The 18,888-nt window shown below is 41.1% G+C and overlaps 1 protein-coding gene across 6 annotated transcripts in view; it reads left to right on the forward strand.

Moving 5' to 3' along the window:
- Nucleotides 1–2,564: 2,564 nt before the first annotated feature.
- Nucleotides 2,565–18,888, forward strand: part of USP47 (ubiquitin specific peptidase 47) — a 58,807-nt gene continuing 42,483 nt past the window's right edge. For 2 of the 6 annotated variants that reach the window (XM_074586026.1, XM_074586027.1), the window contains exon 1: nucleotides 2,565–2,933. In XM_074586026.1, coding sequence (XP_074442127.1) covers nucleotides 2,724–2,933 — 210 coding nt within the window. In that variant the 5' untranslated portion in view covers nucleotides 2,565–2,723. Of the gene's footprint in view, nucleotides 2,934–3,611; nucleotides 3,714–18,888 lie in introns of those variants that run through there. The other 4 variants (XM_074586029.1, XM_074586025.1, XM_074586023.1 and 1 more) reach the window with 4 other exon arrangements.

Raw genomic sequence — 18,888 nt, forward strand, 5'->3', positions numbered from 1 at the left:
ACTTGAGTTCTGAACATGCCTCTTTAAGAAGTCTCACATAAAGAGACTACTGTAGCATCCACAAATTACAAAAGATCCTGGGGATTTAATTATTAACTAGAGATTATTGCTCCATTAAAGATGTTTCATGCACACAGGCTACACTAGATGTTTGCAGTTTTAAAGGTTGGCAGGAGGATCTAACAAAGTACTTTAAAAAACAAGCTCCTGATTCTTATCTAGTAGGCACTTATTTCTGGTAGCTACCTCTTTATCCCGATAGAACAATACATTTTAATTAAAACCCACGAGTCCCACAGCTTTGCCCCTTGTTAAGCACAAAGGGCAGCAAAAAAAACCCATAAGAACATTAACACTTCAGAAAGTCAAAAGAACTTTGAAAAGAGGTTGTGGTGTGTGTGTGTCCCTGAAAAAAAAAGGGGGGGGGGGGGAGGGGGCGGGAAGTAACACCAGGCTCATCAGTCACATACCACTGTTGGAGGCTCCCAGCCAGTGCTTTGATGATTGCATATCGCCTTCTGTTGCAAGCTTACATCTCTGTTCTGGCTCTTCAACACAAGTACTTGCTCGCTAATCTCATGGATCTTTGGACACCACTGGACAACAGAAGATCACCAGGCTGCTGTGCTTCTTCAAGTATCTACAAATGTCAATAATGTTTTCCATTTCTTCTGCAACTATACCTTTTCTAACACCAAGATGCTTACAAAAGTCCCCCTCAAAAAAACCCAACTAGATCTCAAACCTTTTAATCAACTACACCTCTGATAAGCATTAATAAAAAACCCTCTCTTTTCTAAAAGACATGAGTTTATTAATTCCATACTGTCTTTCCTATTAAAAAATCCCAACTGTTCTACATACTTTTACCTGTAATGAAAGGGTAGCCCTGCATAACCCTGTGCTTAACATACAGTATGATTAAAAGCAAGGGACTCCCAGGTTCCTGCCTTGATACTTGATTTCATCATATTAGAGCTCAAATGTCTATGGTGAGTAGCTTTCAGGTGCAACATATTTTACAACTAGAGGACAAGAGCTCCTGTCTCAGAGAACCTCCTGACCTTTGCCATATAAATAACTTGATCTTATTAAGTTATGTAACGAAAAACAGGTCAGAAATACATCTGAAAACTGCTTCAAGTAAGTTTTCAACGTGGGGACTGGTGTGTTTAATTCGAGGAGCAGAACTGGAAAAAAACCCACCAAAACAAACAAAAAAAAAAAGAAACTTAGCACCCACCATAGCACACTTGAAAGACAAAAATTAAACTACTGATGTTTTTAATCACAGAAACTACTGCTTTGAAGCCTTTTTTAAAGTGTTAAAATACTAGAATAAATACTAGTAACATACCCTGACTCCAAAATGTGTTACTCATCTCACCTTTGAGAAAGCAGGATGAGAGAAGGGACCCTGAGATATCCATACTACACACTTCGAACGTTAAAATGTAGAAGAGGTCATTTAATTTTAGGAAATCTTCACAATAGATTTCCAATAACCTTCAGTACAATGGGCTTCAAAAAATACCAAAAACCAGAAAGTTTCTTGGACACCAAATCTAAAAGTATCCTCAATTCTGCACTTTTCCACAAGAGGACACTAAAATAATGAGAAAAATAGTTGCACAAAAACATACAACTACCATGTACCATTCTTCTTCATTAGCTAAGCAGAATATTTTTTTACCTTAAAAACTATTTTGCAGTCAAGTAGACATTAACATGCAATTACTTTTCTCCTAGTGTGTGTTTTAGCCATTCTAGTGGTTAGTATTTAGCTTTTAGCATGCCTCAGCTGACACAAAAAACTGATATATTTAAGCTTGTTGTAGACAGAAATCAACAATTAAGTGATGTCACAGAAATAGTCTTACATTTAATTTGAAAATGCACTAGTAACTCTAAATTTAGAGAAGCAAGCACATACTTCACAGTACGCTTTCAAAGAACAACTTCTGGGCACCTGTGCCTTGGTGGGATCAGGCCACACTTACCCTTCCACTCCTGCTGGTCCCCTAACCCCACAGCCACACACCAAGTTACACCCAGATGCGGGGGGGGGGGGGAGCGGGCACGGAAGAAATTAGTGAAATAAACTTAAAACTGTATCCCAGGTTCCTTAGCTCTGGCAAAAGCCCCCCAGGTGTGGGGTGAAGGGAAGCAGAGCCCCATAGTGCAGGCTAGCTCCTATTACCTCATGGCAGCAGCCTGGCAGGGAGCCCTGCTCTTATGAGGGGGGAAGGCCCACGGGAGGCCCTTATAACCTCTCCACAGCTGCAGGCTATGATTTCTGTATGTACTGCTCCTCGTCACTCCACTAGTCCAACTCCATTTTAATCACGTTACTCTCTTCCTGATCCACGCAGGCAGGGTACAGAGGCAAATAGCAGTGGTAGGGCCCTCCCAGCCTCCCCTGAGGCCCGTCCCGGCCTCCCTGCGGACAGTGGCTCTCTTGGGGGCAGAGTAACGTGAGGGAGGAACAGTGACAGCAAAGCACCGTTTACGGCCACCGGCAGGAGGACGGGACGCGGGGCTCTGCCCTGGCCGCCTGCGGGGGGGGGGGGGGGCGCTACACGCTACGAGTCCCACACCGCTCCTCGTCCCTAGTCCACAACTGCGCACCTCGCCCGGGCGAGCCGAGGGTCGCCAGCGCGGCTGGGGCGAAGGCGAGAACGGCGGCGGGTGACGATGGGGCTGTCTCGGCTCTCGCGAGAGTGATGGCGGCCATTTTCCCCAATGATTGGCGGTGGTGGAGGGGGCGGGCGCTGCCCTCGCCGGCTGGGGCGGTGGCGGAGGAGGAGGATGAGCCGCGGGCGTCCCCCCGCCTCCCGCTGCTGACGACGACGCTCAGCTCAGCCTGCTGCGGGCCCAGCGCCGCGCCGCCGGCCATGGTGCCCAGCGAGGAGAATCAGCTCGTCCCCAAAGAGGTGAGGCGGAGCGGGGGAGCGTCGGGCCGGCCGCCGTGGGGGGAGGTGGTAGTGGCCCCTGCGGCGTGCGGGAGGCCCGCGGTGCCGGGGCTAGCCGAGGAGGGGAGTGGAGGAGGCCCGGGCCGGCCTGGCTCGGCTTCGCTGTTTCGGTGCGAGGCCCGCCGGGAGGGAGGGCCTGTCTTTGTGAGGGGGCTAGGCAGCCCTTGGACCGTGGGGGGCCGGGGTGGAGGGTTAATGGCGCTGCGCGGGGCAAGGGGAGGCTTTTCCGTGTGTTGGGGGGAGGAGGCGGGGGCCCAGGCTGGGCTGCGCAAGGCCCCGGAGGCGGCCGGAGAGTTGCACCTGTCTGTGTCGCGGCATGCGGGGAGGCCGGCCTGCGTGGCGGCGGGGCCGGGCCGCGCCGGCGGCGCCTGCGCTCGGCCGCGGGCCGGGCCGCTCCCCGTGTCAGAGGTCTTGTGCGGAGCCCTCCGGGAGGGCAGCTCGCCTCCGGGCTGGCGGCGGGGGGTGGGGGTGGGGGGGTGGTAGGCGGAGGCTCCGTGTGAGGGCCCTGAGCTGAGGGGGCAGAGGAGAGAGTAGGCCCCGACTGCCAGGCGGGTCTCTGGATGCCCGAGGGCGTCTTCGGTCCGGGGAAAGGGGCCCGGCGTGCGAAATGGCAGCCCGGGGGGGCCGCTGCCGAGTTCGTGGGGCGGCTCCGTGTCTCCTCGGCGCCGGTACGAAGCGGTGCAGAGAACGGGCGAGTAGCGCCTGCGGTGGGTGCCGGAGAAAATGTGTCCCGGCTCAGCGGTGAGTTGAGTTTTCCTTTATTGTGGGCCTCTCATCGCTCCTCTGCTGCAGGAGGAAGGGAGAAGGCTTGTTTTTGGCCATAGGGCTAAAGATAAGAGCCTGCGTGAAAGAGGAAGACTAAGCCTCTGTCCTGCAGCGATAGGCAAATGACACGTGTCAAGCAAGAGCGATACTGTGCAGGGGAAGGAGTCTTCGAGCGATGGCGTGAAATGTTGGAAACGGTTATTTGTAGAGTAGCATTAGCAGAAGCTTTATTTCGTGAGCTGGTACGCTTACGTATTCAGCCAACTTTTCTGACAGTTTTACTATTCTGATAAATTACTCAAATCTTTGCTGTTGTTTTTCATCAAATGTCAGTAGCTTGTGACATCTACCTGTTCCACCATGTATTCTTACGGGAAGCTTTGTGAGTCAAGGACTTAAATTTTGTAGAGTTTAGCGAAAAGAGGTGATGATCCTTAAACAGTATCCTTGAGCAGAACTGTGAAAAAAATACCAATAGTGAATTTTAGAAACAAACATACAATTGTACAGGTAAGTATAGGATGTATGTAGGACAAAGGTAAACTTTACCTCTTGTTTGCTTTCTTAAAATGCTAAGGTTTAAAGGACTATGTTAAGTCTTTTTACAGGAAATAGAAATCTCCAGAAACTTCAAATGAGGGATGGAGTGTAGTAGTATGCTTAAATATTTGCTTTAAAAAAAAAAAAAATCTCCAAAACTGTAAGACCAAGAATAGAAGACAGTAGCTAGTGTACTTAAATATTTAATTTTAAAAACAAACAAACATAGAGATTAAGGAGACTGGCAGGAGAAACCTTGTGGCATCAGTTGCAGTTAACTGGAACCGACAAGGTGATTAATAAAAGCAGCTAGCTGAGGCTGTTTCTTTAGTTATATGTATTAATAGTATCCCTGTTGGCTTTAAAGTTGCATTCAGAATATACGAATGATTCAGATGTGTATTTTTAACTGACTCACTGGACTAGGATTTTGAATGTACTTTTATCTTTAGGGAGGGAAGTGTGGGTAAAGGAAGATGAATACATGTTATAGATATGAATGCCTTAAATATACAGTGTGAAATCTATGAACTTTGTACATTGCAAGTTGTTTTTTCTAAGCAAGTTTTCTCAAGCTCTTTATTGTGCCCCCAAGTGTTTTTTAAACAAAACAGAATATAAGAAAAATCAAATTGAAGAGGAAAGGAGATTAACTAATTGTGTTGGTCCTATCTGGTTATATATATCTTGTAATAGAAGTTTATCTTCAGCTTTTCCAATGTTTTTCAGTATGTCCTCATTTTTCTTTGAGTGATAGGAAGTTTAATAAATCTTACGCTACAGCATTCACATTAAGCCCTTTTGAGATTCATTAACAGTCTCATTGCAGAGAACACTGTGAGTTCTGGGGAAACAGAATTCTCTAGGTCTCTCAGTTCTCAACAGCCTTCTAAATATTCCTATTATGCCTTTCTGAGCAGCTGGCGGCACAGCAGATCGTTTGGAGTTTCAGTTCTGCCCTTTAGGGGTGGATAAAGGATTACAGTTCGTGTTTTTTGTCCCTTCCCAATGGACTGAGTATAGCTTGTATAGCTCACAGTCTTGTGCTATTTCAAAGATGAAACCTGGTTGTGAACCAATGTCTGCTAAAGATGAGTACAAAACCATATTTTTCCTTTGCATTCCAGCATAAAAGAGCAAGAAAAATTGTAATGTTTGCTTTAAGTCGATCTGGGGAATGACTAATTATCTAAAGGAGTGGATGGGAAAAGGAGTTTGGCTCTTGTCTACGAGCATACGTGATACTGTGAGAGATAGGGTAGTAGAAGGTGTCTGTAACATTAACAGCCTCTGTTTTAAGAATGGAAAGATAGACATTAGGTTGCTTATAAGTCTTCAGTTTGTGTTTGTATGTGTATATATGTGTGTGTGTGCTAACAGGCACTCAGATTGCTGTTTTTAAAGTATATTGCGTGGATTTTTTCATAAACTTTTGGAAAGAGTAATAGCATGTTTTCATGGGTACAAAATACTAGTAGTTTCACTGCTGCACTTAGAATATCTTTCAGTAGTCTCTTATGAAAGTTTTTCTTTTGAATATTGCATAGGTTCAGCTGCATCTCTAAAGTACAGGTAATCAGAGTCTTATTATTTTCTCTTGCTCATAACTTTGGCATAAAGTTCTTTTCCATTTGGAACAGATGGTATTAAAACAGTTTCTAATAACGCAGTGTTGGATTTCTTTTTATATTAAGATTTTTTGCCCAAGTTATACAGGCGTTTACTAAATTTGTTCTTGCACCCCCACCACTGCCTAATGCTTCCCCAGCTGTTTCTGTAATTGTGTCACCAATAATTCCTTATACTGGGGGCAGTGTTTGCTAGGTCTGGGGTTCAGGGTGAACTGGTCCACGTTCCTTTTTCTTCCCGTCCTCAATTCCTTTTCTCTTTTCATCTGAAAGATAAGCCATTCAATTTAGTCTTCTTTTATATCCAATAAAACAGAAGGCATTGAGAAACATACAGGACATTGCTGCGCTCTGGTAGTAAATGTTAAGTATGTTATTTAAAAATTGCTTTGTTATTAGGTGTCAATTTTTCCCCCATTAGTCTAGTAAAACAGTAACCCCAGGGAGGGAGGGGGAATAGTATAAGTAAGAAAATAGTGGAAATAAGTAGAAAATGGTGCAATTAGAAGGGAAAACAGTCTATGACTTCCAGTGTTTCTGAGAGGAAACGAGGACCTGAAATGTATTTTGGGCAAATCTACCTCAAATAGAAAATAATGAAATATTCTAATCAGCACAGAAAGTTAGATACATGTGTTTGTTTACTGGTAATGTAAGTGAACATTACTAAGACTTTTATTGAAAAATCAAGATGTGTCTGAACTTAGTGAGTATTGCCCAGAATTGGACAGAATATAAAAAGAATCGGTCAGAGTATAAAAAGTATGTTCTGCTATGAGGTTTTTGAAATGTCTGTGCTACCAATTAAATAAATGCTGTGCAGATACTTTCTCAACATGTTCCAGCCTGAACTATCCAAAGTACACCTGTCAGAGTAAATAAATGTATGCTTTGTACTTACTGCCATTAAATCAAAGAAGGTAGTGTGAGTTCTCTCTCAGCTAACTTATGTGAGTCTCTTCATCCCTACACTAATGAATCCATTTTAATCTTCTGTGCTGAACAAATAAAATATGTTTCTTGATTGGTATCGCTCTAACTTCTTCATTAGAAGAGCAGGAATCTGACGAAGATGTTTTGCAATTCTGTTTAGTAAAGGGATGCTGTTATTTTCAATGCTGATGACATCCTTGTTCTTTCATTCCTCTCTATTCAGAGATTCTACAAGTGGTTACAGCTTGTGTAATTGATCAGTTTTTCCTGCTTTCCTTCTGGTGTGCTCCATTGTAAAACATAAAGGTGTGATTGTGACAAATGGAGAAACTGACTACTTCATTGACTGAGCAGATATTCTGGAAATCAAATTTAGGAAAAAAAAAAACCAGAAAATCCATGCACAGTTCCACCAAGTCATGTTCCCTGCAAACAGACACTTTCTGAATGGTATTCAGGCAGTAATTTAGTTTGGTGAACGAGGCATGAGAGTAGAACACAAGATCTTTCCCTGCTTAGTTCAGCCACTGGGCTTCTCAGTCCTGGTTTAGTTCCCCATGCTATATTCATCTGGGTGTTTAATCTGTACTATGAGAAAGGTGATCAGGAGAATTATCTAATAGCAGCTTGAGATAATCTGATGAAAATTTTTTTCCTAAGAGGTACCAGCTACCTCTTAGGTAGCACTTGGTACTGGAACCTCACTCTTTACATGCTGCTAGTTGAAGCTATACTCAGTAGAATAAATCTGACAACTATATAACATACCACTTTAATTTTTATTACTGTGGTAATACATTTTGATTATTACCACAAACAAGAAATGCAATTTTCTCTGGTGTTTTGTGGGTCACCGGTGATTAAAATTTCTAAATCAAATGAGTACACTACTATAATCCTTAATTTTTTGTGTAGCTACACGCTGTTTCTCAAATTAGTAATGAACTTTTTCCGAAGCTGTGAAGGAGTTCTCTGGAGGCACAGGATACTTCAAAGATCTGTCAGTGTTATGTTCTACACTGTTTTCTTGAGCTCAGGATTTCAGTATGCAACAAAAAAGTTTCTAGTGCTTTGCTTGTTGCCATTTTTAAATAGATAAATTCCAGTAATTCTATTTTCTGTTGGTTTTAAAAACTAAGTAACTGCATACCTTTAGATCAATGTGGCCTTGTGTCATAATCTTAAAATATGAATTGTCCTACCGCAGAAATACTGATGAAAATCATGATTATCCAGCTTCCTTTTTCTGATATAATGTATTGATGTAAATATAAAGTTTAAACTTGTGGACACTTACTGAAATAGACCCGTAAATTGACTTTGTGTTACCTTTGACTTACATGTTTTAGTCTTGTCAGAATTAAACTTGGGCGGGGGGGAGGTATTATTTTAAACCTTTTCCCCAGTACATTACAGTTGATACAGTAATGACTAAAATATGTACAGATGTTCATATATCCAGTTACGACTCCACTCTTTCTCTTGCATTTGAAAATATATTGGGATTTATGTAAGAAACTAAGTGTGAAAGTTATGTCTCTAGGAAATTGAGTGATTGAGTTACATATACATATTCAGACTTTTTATTCAGTTTGATAAAGTTTTTCAGTCCTTCTGTGAACACTTAAAGCTGATGTTTTACACTTTGTCCCTTTGAGAATTAATATAGTATACCTTCATGCCAGCTGCCTGTTTAGCTTTTTGTTGGGTGTTTTGGTGGTGTTTGTTTTTTTTGTCTTGACCAAAATATTCTCAAAACAATGCCACTAGCAACTAAAGAACCAATAATTGAAAATACTAGTAAATTTTTTGTGAACTTCTGATGAAATGATAACCAACTTGATTATAGTTTCTGCCACAGTGAAGTGTGTAGTATTTTCTTTGTTTTTGCAGTGTTTGGCATGTAATCAACTTGTGCTGAACAAATGGTCCTGAATAGCATTGGCAGATGAAATAACTTCTAAAAAGGACATGTTGGCCATGTTCTAAAAACTTAAGGGGTAAAATCGGTAAAAAAAATCACTTGATTCAGTTTAATCTTTGAGATTGTGACCACAAAGATACTTTGGGTGCTTCTGAAAAGTGACAGCAGATTATTTTTAGATTGGCAGTTCTGTGAATATCTTAGAACTGGTTACCATGCTGCAGTTCAGGTGTGTCTTCTCAGTAATCAGGTGTGATGAAAGCCTTTTAAGTAACATTCATTATGCATGAATTCCATAGGATTGGTGAATGGTCTAATTTTGAAGCTGTGTGAGAAATATACTTGATATACTACAAAAGTCTTCACTGTAGCTAATGTCTGAAAACAGATGTAAATAATGGTTTTTTTGAAGAATTCTGGCAGAGTACTGCAGAAGCTAAAGGAGTGGAAAGCAGGTATGTTTACTGATTTGTATAGGTATTGTGTTGAGATTAGTAACAATGAATGAAGGAAAATAAAAAATTAGCAAATATAGCAACTTAAAGTAGTATCTGTTTTTTTGTAAATAAAATATTTTCATCATAATTTGATGAACAAACTTGAGCATAGGAAGTTCCACCTAAACATGAGGAGGAACTTCTTTCCTTTGAGGGTGGCAGAGCACTGGAACAGGCTGCCCAGAGAGGTGGTGGAGTCTCCGTCTCTGGAGACGTTCAAAACCCGTCTGGACGCGTTCCTGTGTAACCTGCTCTAGGTGACCCTGCTCTGGCAGGGGGGTTGGACTAGATGATCTCCAGAGGTCCCTTCCAATCCTGTGATTCTATGATTTGGAAAAATCATCTAGGTCCTTCCTCATATATCTATACCTTCTATGGAGGCATTGTGCTTCAGAGTTCTGTGATCTCCCTGGGGCCCTTTGCGGTAGTGGTAGCAGATAGAGTTTATGCCCGTGCTTTATGGGTGCTTACCTTCTTAACTGTTATCCTTCATTCTCTGCGATGTTGGTAGAGAACTACACAAAGAATCCCTGCAGACTCAACTTGTTGTTCAGCTTCTCTTCAGCCTTCTGCAGCAACAGGTGGACAGTTTAAAATTAGAGAGTTATTAAAGAGTTAAAAATTAGCCCTGTATTTACATCTTTTCACAGAATCGTAGGGTTGGAAGGGACCTCTGGAGATCATCTAGTCCAACCCCCCTGCCAGAGCAGGTTGCAAAGGGATGTGTCCAGGTGGGTTTTGAATGTCTCCGGAGACGGAAGCTCCACCATCTCTCTGGCCAGCCTGTTCCAGTGCTCTGCCACCCTCAGAGTAAAGAAGTTGCTCCTCATGTTTAGGTGGAACTTCCTATGCTCAAGTGTGTGCCTGTTACCTCTTGTCCTGTCCCTGGGCACCACTGAAAAGAGCCTGGCCCCATCTTCCCGACACCCACCCTTTAAGTATTTATAAGCATTGGTAAGATCCCCCCTCAGTCGTCTTTTTTCCAGACTGAAAAGACCCAAATCCCTCAGCCTGCCTTCATAAGAGAGATGTTCGAGTCCCCTAATCATCTTGGTAGCTCTCTGCTGTACCCTTTCCAGCAGTTCCCTGTCCCTCTTGAAGCAGGGAGCCCAGAACTGGACACAGTACTCCAGGTGCGGCCTCACCAAGGCAGAGTAGAGGGGGAGGATGACCTCCCTCGACCTGCTGGCCACACTCTTCTTGATGCAGCCCAGGATGCCATTGGCCTCTTGGCCACAAGGGCACATTGTTGGCTCATGGTCATCCCGTTGTCCACCAGGACTCCCAGGTCTCTTTCAGCTGAGCTGCTCTCCAGCAGGTCAGCCCCCAACCTGTACTGGTGCATGGGGTTATTCCTCCCCAGGGGCAGCACCCTGCGCTTGCCCTTGTTGAATTTCATAAGGTTCCTCTCTGCCCAACTCTCCAGCCTGTCCAGGACTCTCTGGCAGTACAGCCGTCTGGTCTGTCAGCCACTGCGCCCCGCCGCCCCAGGCTTTCTGTCATCAGCAAACTTGCTGAGGGTGCTCTCTATCCCCTCATCCAGGTCATTGATGAATATATTGAAGAGGACTGGACCCAGTACTGACCCCTGGGGAACACCACTCGTCACTGGTCTCCAACTAGACTCTGTGCCCCTAATCATGACCCTCTGAACTCTGTCTTTCAACCAGTTATCTATCCACCTTACTGTCCATTCATCTGGCCCACTCTTCCTAAGCTTCCTTGTGAGGTTGTTGTGGGAGACCGTGCTGAACGCCTTGCTGAAGTGAAGGTAGACAACATCCACTGCCCTCCCCTCATCTATCCATCCAGTCATGCCATCATAGAAGGCTATCAGATTAGTCAGACATGATTTCCCCTTGGTGAATCCATGTTGAGTACTTCTGATAGCTTTCTTTCCCTCCGCGTGCCTTGAGATGATGCCCAGAATGAGCTGTTCCATCATCTTTCCAGGGACGGAGGTGAGGCTGACCGGCCTGTAGTTCCCCGGCTTCTCCTTCTTGCCCTTTTTGAAGACTGGAGTTTTTAATCTCTAAACTGTGCAAAAAAATAATTTTTTAGTATACCTGTCTGTTGGTGATTTTGTAATGAAGTAAGCCTTCATTTCAAAATTGTCCAAAAAGAGAAAACTCTTCTTATTATTTTTGCTCAGACTCTTAATTTGTTTTTAATGCTAACATTGCATTTGTAACAATCCAGTAGAAAGCCTTTTAGAATATTATCAGCATAGGAAAATGTTTAAATAAAGTTCATGGTAGTTCTGTACTTGAAGGAGTGGAGGGCAAGTGTGAATGCACGTCTGCTGCTCCTGTGACTCCATAGGAAGCACATATTGTGATTATAGGTTAATATATAAAAGTGTAATAAGTATCTTGTGTTGTTCTTGCATTCCCTTTTCTCAGATTTTTTTTTTTTTGAAAGAAAAACAAGGAGCATGGTGATTAAGAAGGTGGAGACAAGATGCAAACAAAAGGAAGCTATATAAAGATGAGGCTGTTTCAAATCTGAGTGTAAAGTTTGTACTTTAATGAACGTATGGTGGCAGATAGTTTGCAAATAGAACTTCATTTACATTAATTCTCACAATTATTTTAGTCTGGTTACAAAAACCTTTGGAAATGAAATAATTCAGGGTTATATGATCAGCTAAAATTATAACCTTTAAGACTAAGAGAGTGAAATACTCAAAATGTCCAGTGGTTAAGAGAGAACTATTTAGATTTTAAAACTCAGTCTGTTACTACTGTGGATGTATTTTGTGTTACCCCTTAATTTAATAACAGGAAACTTTGTTAGAGTTCTTGTGTCATCTGTAGGCATGACCAGGAAATATTTGTACTCTTTCATTATTGACAGTTGCTATGTTTGATTTTTCTAAGGGAAGTAATTAATCTTGAACCACCTTAATTGACCATATTTAAAAGACCATTAGGAGATAACTGTAAGACGACTGGTTCTTCAAGGCATTCTTAAGTAAAACATATTTAAAGTATTGTAGAGTACATAACTTAGATGGAAAAAAGCCTCTGTAAAACTGAAAAGTAAATGTTTTGATCTCTAGTTCAGTTGTCCCCAGACACTTTCCCCCCTGCCATATTGTTTTCTATAGTCTTTTGAACACCCTGGATACAGGTACTTATCTCTGGCCCCATACCAACTTTTTCTGGTTGTCATTTCTATTCTTTTATAAATGCTTTTTACAAATGACCCAGTAATCCACAATAGTAGCAACAAACTCTCAAAGGTAAATGCTAGCCTTATATTATAACATACTCTCTATTTCTGAGGCATAGTGTTATTTTTTTGGACATGTTTAGAAAGTTGGAAGTATTAGACTTTGAAGTGTATATCTATTATAAAAATAATTCTTCCATATGCATTTTACAGGAGTGACAGTTAACAGCTGGCATGCAACGCTATTTCAGTGAGGCGGCAAACGCTTTTGTTAATGTTTTTTTTATTAAAATTTTTTTACTAGAGAAGCGTTTCTGAGGAGGTGGTCTTTGAAAACAACAAATGAATCCATGATCTACATGAGGCAGAGAAGGGGGTGAAACTGCTACCCCCTTTTCCAAAAAGAATGAGATCACAGAGGCCCTGCTACAGAATTTTGTTTTGTATCTCTTGTCCTCCTTTCTCATTGGGTCCTCCACCATGGGAGAGCATTCTTACGGTTCACTTAGCCAGGGCCGTTAGTCTCAGTATGGCCTCAGCCGCCTTCTGTGATCTCCAGCAGTTATCCTGTATCTACAGACAGCTGGAAAACAGCATGAGCATGGGGTGAAGGCAAAAGCAATAGGATTGCTGCAGTAATGACACTTTTTGCTCTTCTAGGCCATTCAGGGTAGAAGGGGGAGTTACTCCTCTTGTCCTGTGAGCAGCAGGATCATTCACACAGGATCATCACATACCTGAGGATGGAGGGTGTCGTTTTAACCTTTCAGGATAACAAGTTAGTATATCCAGTTGGTGTTGGCATTAAGTAATTTAAGTACTACTACATACAATACATGCATTTAAAATACTGCTACAACTCTGCTGGTACCTTTATATCACTTGGTCCATTTCCAGGAGAGTTAAGGATTCTGTAGAGAAGCTAGAGGGCTGACTCGGGTTAAAGTTAACGCACTGAAAAACCAACCAGAAATGATTAATTTTAAGAAGGATTAGCTATCTAAGCCTGCTCAACATGTAACTGCATGACCATTTGTACCAGCACAAGAAAGGGGACAGTGTGGGGGTGGAAATAAGCAGGTGGGAGCAAGACTGCTGCTTCTGGCAGCAGTTGCTGCTTTTCAAGCTTTTAACTGCCTGTATAACTGAAGCATTGCTGTGTTCAAAGTTTTTAGGCTGCCATGTGTGTGTGAAGTGTTTTTTAGCATACTGTAAATTCTGTGTTGAGTTTTCAACGTAGATGGGTGTGTTCATATTATTGTATAAGGGCATCATAATTATTTTTAATTGCATTAGTCTTAATGAGGTATCTCATTCAGGCATCAATTTCATTCTGTTAAAGTATATCAAATACTATGAGAGGAAAGCATAGCTAAATGCCATAGATTGAAGTAGATAGTAGTAGGTAGTATAACCAAGGACATAATGCTGCAAATGCGTTTAAGTGAAGCAGTTTGTGTGAACTGAAATAGATAAGTGCTCACAAGGTTGAAATGGGAGTTCAAGCTTTGTAATGGGGAACATAAATGGACTAGCCCCTATGTGGTTTTTAAGAGTCTCAGATTTCTACTCTGACAATTTTCTAAAATATTTTGTCGATTTTTATTGACTCTCCTTTCCTTGCACTGTCTTTGAAGTCTCTCTGACTGTAATTTTGGAGGCAGGGAAGTTGTTTGAAATCTTTGTGATCCATCAGAGGTGAATGGGTATTAAAAGTTGATAAGCAATGAGGATAATAACACAAAAAATAAAGCCACATTTCAGTTATGCCGAATTAAAACAATAATGATACTTCTTTCAAGACTATTTTTTTTAATTGCCCTGTTGTGTGTTAGACCTGGTAGGCAGCTAAGCGGCATGCAGCCACCCGCTCACTTCCCACTCCCAGTGGGACAGAGGAAGAGGAAAGGAAGAGTAAAAGCAAGAAAACTTGGTGTGAAGGCAAAATTGTCTAATAAGTGAAGGAGAAGTGGAAGAATAGAGGGGGGAAAAACCCAATACAAGGGATGCTAAGGCAATCGCTCACCACGTCCTATGGGTACATGAATGCCCAGACAATGGCAAAGATGGAACCTAACTAAACTCCCTCTTTTCCCTTTTGTTGCTGAGCAAGGCGTTACATGGCCTGGAATATCTCTTTGGTTAGTTTAGGCCATCTGCCTTGTTGTGTCCCCTCCCAGCCTCTTGTGCACCCCCAGTCTGTTCACTGGGGGGCAGAGTGAGAACTGGAGAAGGGCTTGATGCTGTGCAAACACTGTTCAGCAAGAGCTAAACCATTACTGTGTTATCAGCATTTTTTCAGTCACAAATCTAAAACACAGCACCTTAGGAGCGGCTATGAAGACAATTACCTCTACCACAGCCTGGCCCAGTGCACACCCTTTTGGTAATTTTCCTTTCTATTTTCCAGTCTTGGTCCTAGGCCTGAGGATAGGCTGAAAGGACTGCCCTAAGTCTTGTGAATCCTTGATATCCCATCCCAGGAAAAAATAAAGAAGGGAGAGAGCAAGGTTTCAGTAATTAGGAAAGTGGTCAGAATCAGCGTATATATTCTTGAGTGTGGATGACATTTTAGTCTCAGTATGAAGTATTTTTTTCCTCGCTAGTAATGGGACAGAAAACCTCTGTTGAGTTTCACTAGCTTCAAAGCACAGTTGGATTTTGCCTGAAGTCTGTCCAGGTATAATGAAGAATTTGAAGTTGAGGATAAAGTATGTTACTCAGGTGCTCATAAACCTGATACCACAAAGTCAGTCAGTCAGATTCAAAATAAAATGATTGTGTCTAAAGGTTGTTCAGAATTATTTTGCCTCGGGAAACGTTCCAACACAAGATATATCAAAGACAACAGCTCAAAATGATTCTGTTTATTGAGACCTCCTGGGATCAGTGTTTAGAAAAAGTGTATTGTTTGCCACATGTGTACTGTAAAATACTCCTTTATAAAGTATGTTTTGGTTCAGGCATTTGTAACAATTCTAAGTGCATTGTTTCCTCATTAACTCAAACTAGGCTGCGGTGAGGCACCAGTGTTGAGTAACAACTCGCAGTCCTCGGACAGAATTAGTCTAGTAAACTGTCTTTCAAAAAGAAGTTGCTTCTTTCCTCTAAAATAAAGCCAAATGTGAGTCCGACTTCTCTTTTCTTCAGTAGATGAGTAACCACAGCAGTGTCCAAAGCAATGGAGACCACCTGCTCAGTGCTCTGCTCATTCTGAGGATCTTTATCGTCCCTTTTTTCCGTCCCGGGGGAGTGACCTGCTCACCTGGCAATTTCAAGGAAGCTGGCCTTAGAAAAAGAGCTTTGCTGGGCTGGGGAACGCATGGAGTGTGACTAGCCCAGCTGGGGAGAGAAGGGAGTTGTGGGCTGTAAGAACTCTGAAGTCCATTGTTCAAAATGCGCAGGGTAGAGACAGTTTTTAGAGTGGAGATGGTAACCTAGCTCCCTGATTATTCTTCCCTTAATTGCTGTATATTTGCAGGGTCTTTAGCCTTTACATTTTGTGCAGAATGCAATGTTGTCAGCATGTATCCAGTGTAGTGTTTAATGGGTTGGAATTGGGAAAGGAATTCCTGAAATATAGTTGTGGTTTCTCAAGGAGACGGTTTGATAGCAATTTGTATTTGTCATAGCTGGGAAAGAGTTGAAACAAACTTTTGTTCAGTTGAACTGCAATTAAGGTCTGAATGTTTCTATGCAATGATACTTCAGAAGTAAAATGTGTAAGTGTAAACTACTTTTTTTTGTGATTGAAGCTACCAAATTTCACTTTATACTTGTAATTGCTGGAAATGCCGTGCCCAGTCGGTTACACAAACTTGGAACGTATACCCCAAAGTTTGACCAGCAGTAATGTAATAGGCAGTAGTCACTTGTGTGCGTTTCATATGGTAGTCTTAAGTTGCTGAAGCTACATGAAGTTTGAGAATTGCTGTCTTAGGCTTAATCATCCAAGTCATTTTGTGAATGTAAGCATGATGTCTGTCATTGCCACTTGCTACTGATCTCTTTGTCTTTCCTCTGTATTGCAGTGATTTTTGAGAATTATTTATAGGGTGTGGACGTGTAGGAAGTTCTCTACTGGTGATCATTTGAAGTCTCAATAGGCTATTAACTTTACTTGGCAGTCAAACTTCACACATCTGTTATTTAAACCCTTGACTTAAAACTTGTGATTTTACTTACAGATTCATGCTGTCAATATTTTTGCCTGTTGGAAATATTGGAATTTGGAAACCTTGGGAAGAATCTACATGAAGCTTGAGTTTAGCTTTAGGTTTCACTTTCAGTCTGTAGGAATAATAGTATAAAAGAACTGAGGCAGGAGTTAGTCTTGGGAGAATCTTCTTAAAATATGTTTGTATTGGTTTGTCCTCATAAGGTTAATAAAATGCTACTATAGAATTTCAATGAATTTAGTGGTTCAAAGCTGAAAAATAGCAGGCCACATCTAAATGCAGTGCTAAAACCACTACAGTTTTAGATTTGAATATTGTTTGTGATAGATCTAGTAACACTAATATTTTTGTTATTCTTATTTTCAACAAATACAAAACCTATATGGTCGAAGCTAGTGTCTCAGTCTTGCAGATGGCACTAATAGCAATGCTTCTTTTGTTAGTATATACAGAATTACAGCTTGAATTACTTCAGTGCTACAATATGCTTTCTGCGCTGCAACTTGCAGATGCAGATCTTTCATGTAAAAAAGATGAAATATTTTTTAGAAAGGTACATGAGGTAAATGCTTATGTACAGTGGTGCTCTAGAATATCCACCTGTGTCAGACCTGTGTGTTGATTGCATATTTGTATTATAAACAGTCTTTTGCAAGTTTGGTCTAATACATAGTCAGAAATTTTCTACCTGCAGGTTTGGGAATGCCATTTCCTTTCTAGAAATGGAAGAGTGTAAAAGATGGAGTGACTTGGGATGAAAGTATAGTGTTTCAATATTTTTAAAAGGTTAACATTTGAAATTACAATTTAATTCAAATTTTATTTATTTCTAAAATTCCTAAACGTCATATAAACAGTATAATGTTTAAATTTGATTTGTTTGATGTTTTATGTGGAATATTGAAAATCAACTTTTGCCATTCGGAATTTGTTTAGAGTTGAAGTAACTCTTGAAAATCTTCTAGCAGTCCTTTTCTGAGCAATAAAGAGCTGAGAACCCAGCATAAGAGAATTCTTGTAAAAGATGTAAGCTATAGATACTTGTGTTCAGATCAGGTGATGCCTGGAGCCTGTCCTCCCCTTCCACCCTCCACTGCATACCAAGTAAAATAGCGCACTAGAAAATGACACGCACCTTTGTGTAAACTGGACTTAACTTGCCTGTCTGTGGAGAGAAAGGAATTCAGGCTAAAGTAAGGGCTCTTTGGAGACACAGATTAGGAGGAAAATTGGAAGGTTTAAGTCTTCAGCTCAGGGCAATATACTGGTGATGATCATAATATTATAAATGAGCCATTTCAAAATTGTGCTCTCTATTAACCTTTAAGTCACTTTAGGAAAGTGTATGTAACTTTTAATTGAGAGCAGGTAAAGCTAGTAAGTAACAAAACATTTAAATTGTGGTGGTGGTGTTTGTTTTCTGGTTTGTCTTTGGTTTTTTTATTATTTTGTTTTTAAAACCTCTGTTAAATCTGAAATGACAAACTGTGTAAAGAAAACAATTGCTAGATACAATTACTAATCTTGGATTATTAGAACTTCAAAACCAGAACTTCAGTTCTCTGTATGTAAAGAAAGAAATGTCGCCTTACGTGTCATCCTGCTGAGAAATTAAATGCAGTGGTCTAATGTAGGCTATTTTTGTAAGTGGGGCAAATAGGGCAAGTCAGTAAAGATTATGTCAGTATTTCATGTTTTGATAATCTTGACTGAGGGCGCAGTTGAAGAAATTTGGAAAAAAGCAATGATGTTATTAGCATCTTCCTTCTCACTTCCTGTTTTTCCTCTCTGGAAAAATACAGAGTGCAATGCTTCGGATTCAGAAACTAGTTAATTTGATGTTTGTCCATAATCAAAAACCAGTTTTGTACAGGTGATGTTTTTTGTTGCATTTTGATGGTAAAACAGAGATACTAAGTCAGGCTTTAAGTGTTAGGAACAAGAATAGTCAGTAACTTCATCTCCTTGTATCTTTGGCTGAATACTTCAAAATGAGTTCATATTAATAAAAACTTCCCTACAGGAAATAATTTATGCATGAAGGAACAGTTTCATGTGAAACTGGATAGCTTCATAATTTATAAATACAATAGTGAACTGGATTGTAGGGTTATATGATAATATTGCACTTGAGCCATTTGAGGCAAAAAGTTTGCCCATGTCTGGAGGGTTTTTTTAATGTAATGAAGGAATTTGTTAGTATGAACTTATATCTTGAATTTTTGTTTACATTTTCGTATCCACTCTCTTTTTTACTTTATGAAATGTAGTCTGTCA

The sequence above is a fragment of the Larus michahellis genome, chromosome 4 (assembly GCF_964199755.1).
Source record: "Larus michahellis chromosome 4, bLarMic1.1, whole genome shotgun sequence".
NCBI lineage: Eukaryota > Metazoa > Chordata > Aves > Charadriiformes > Laridae > Larus > Larus michahellis.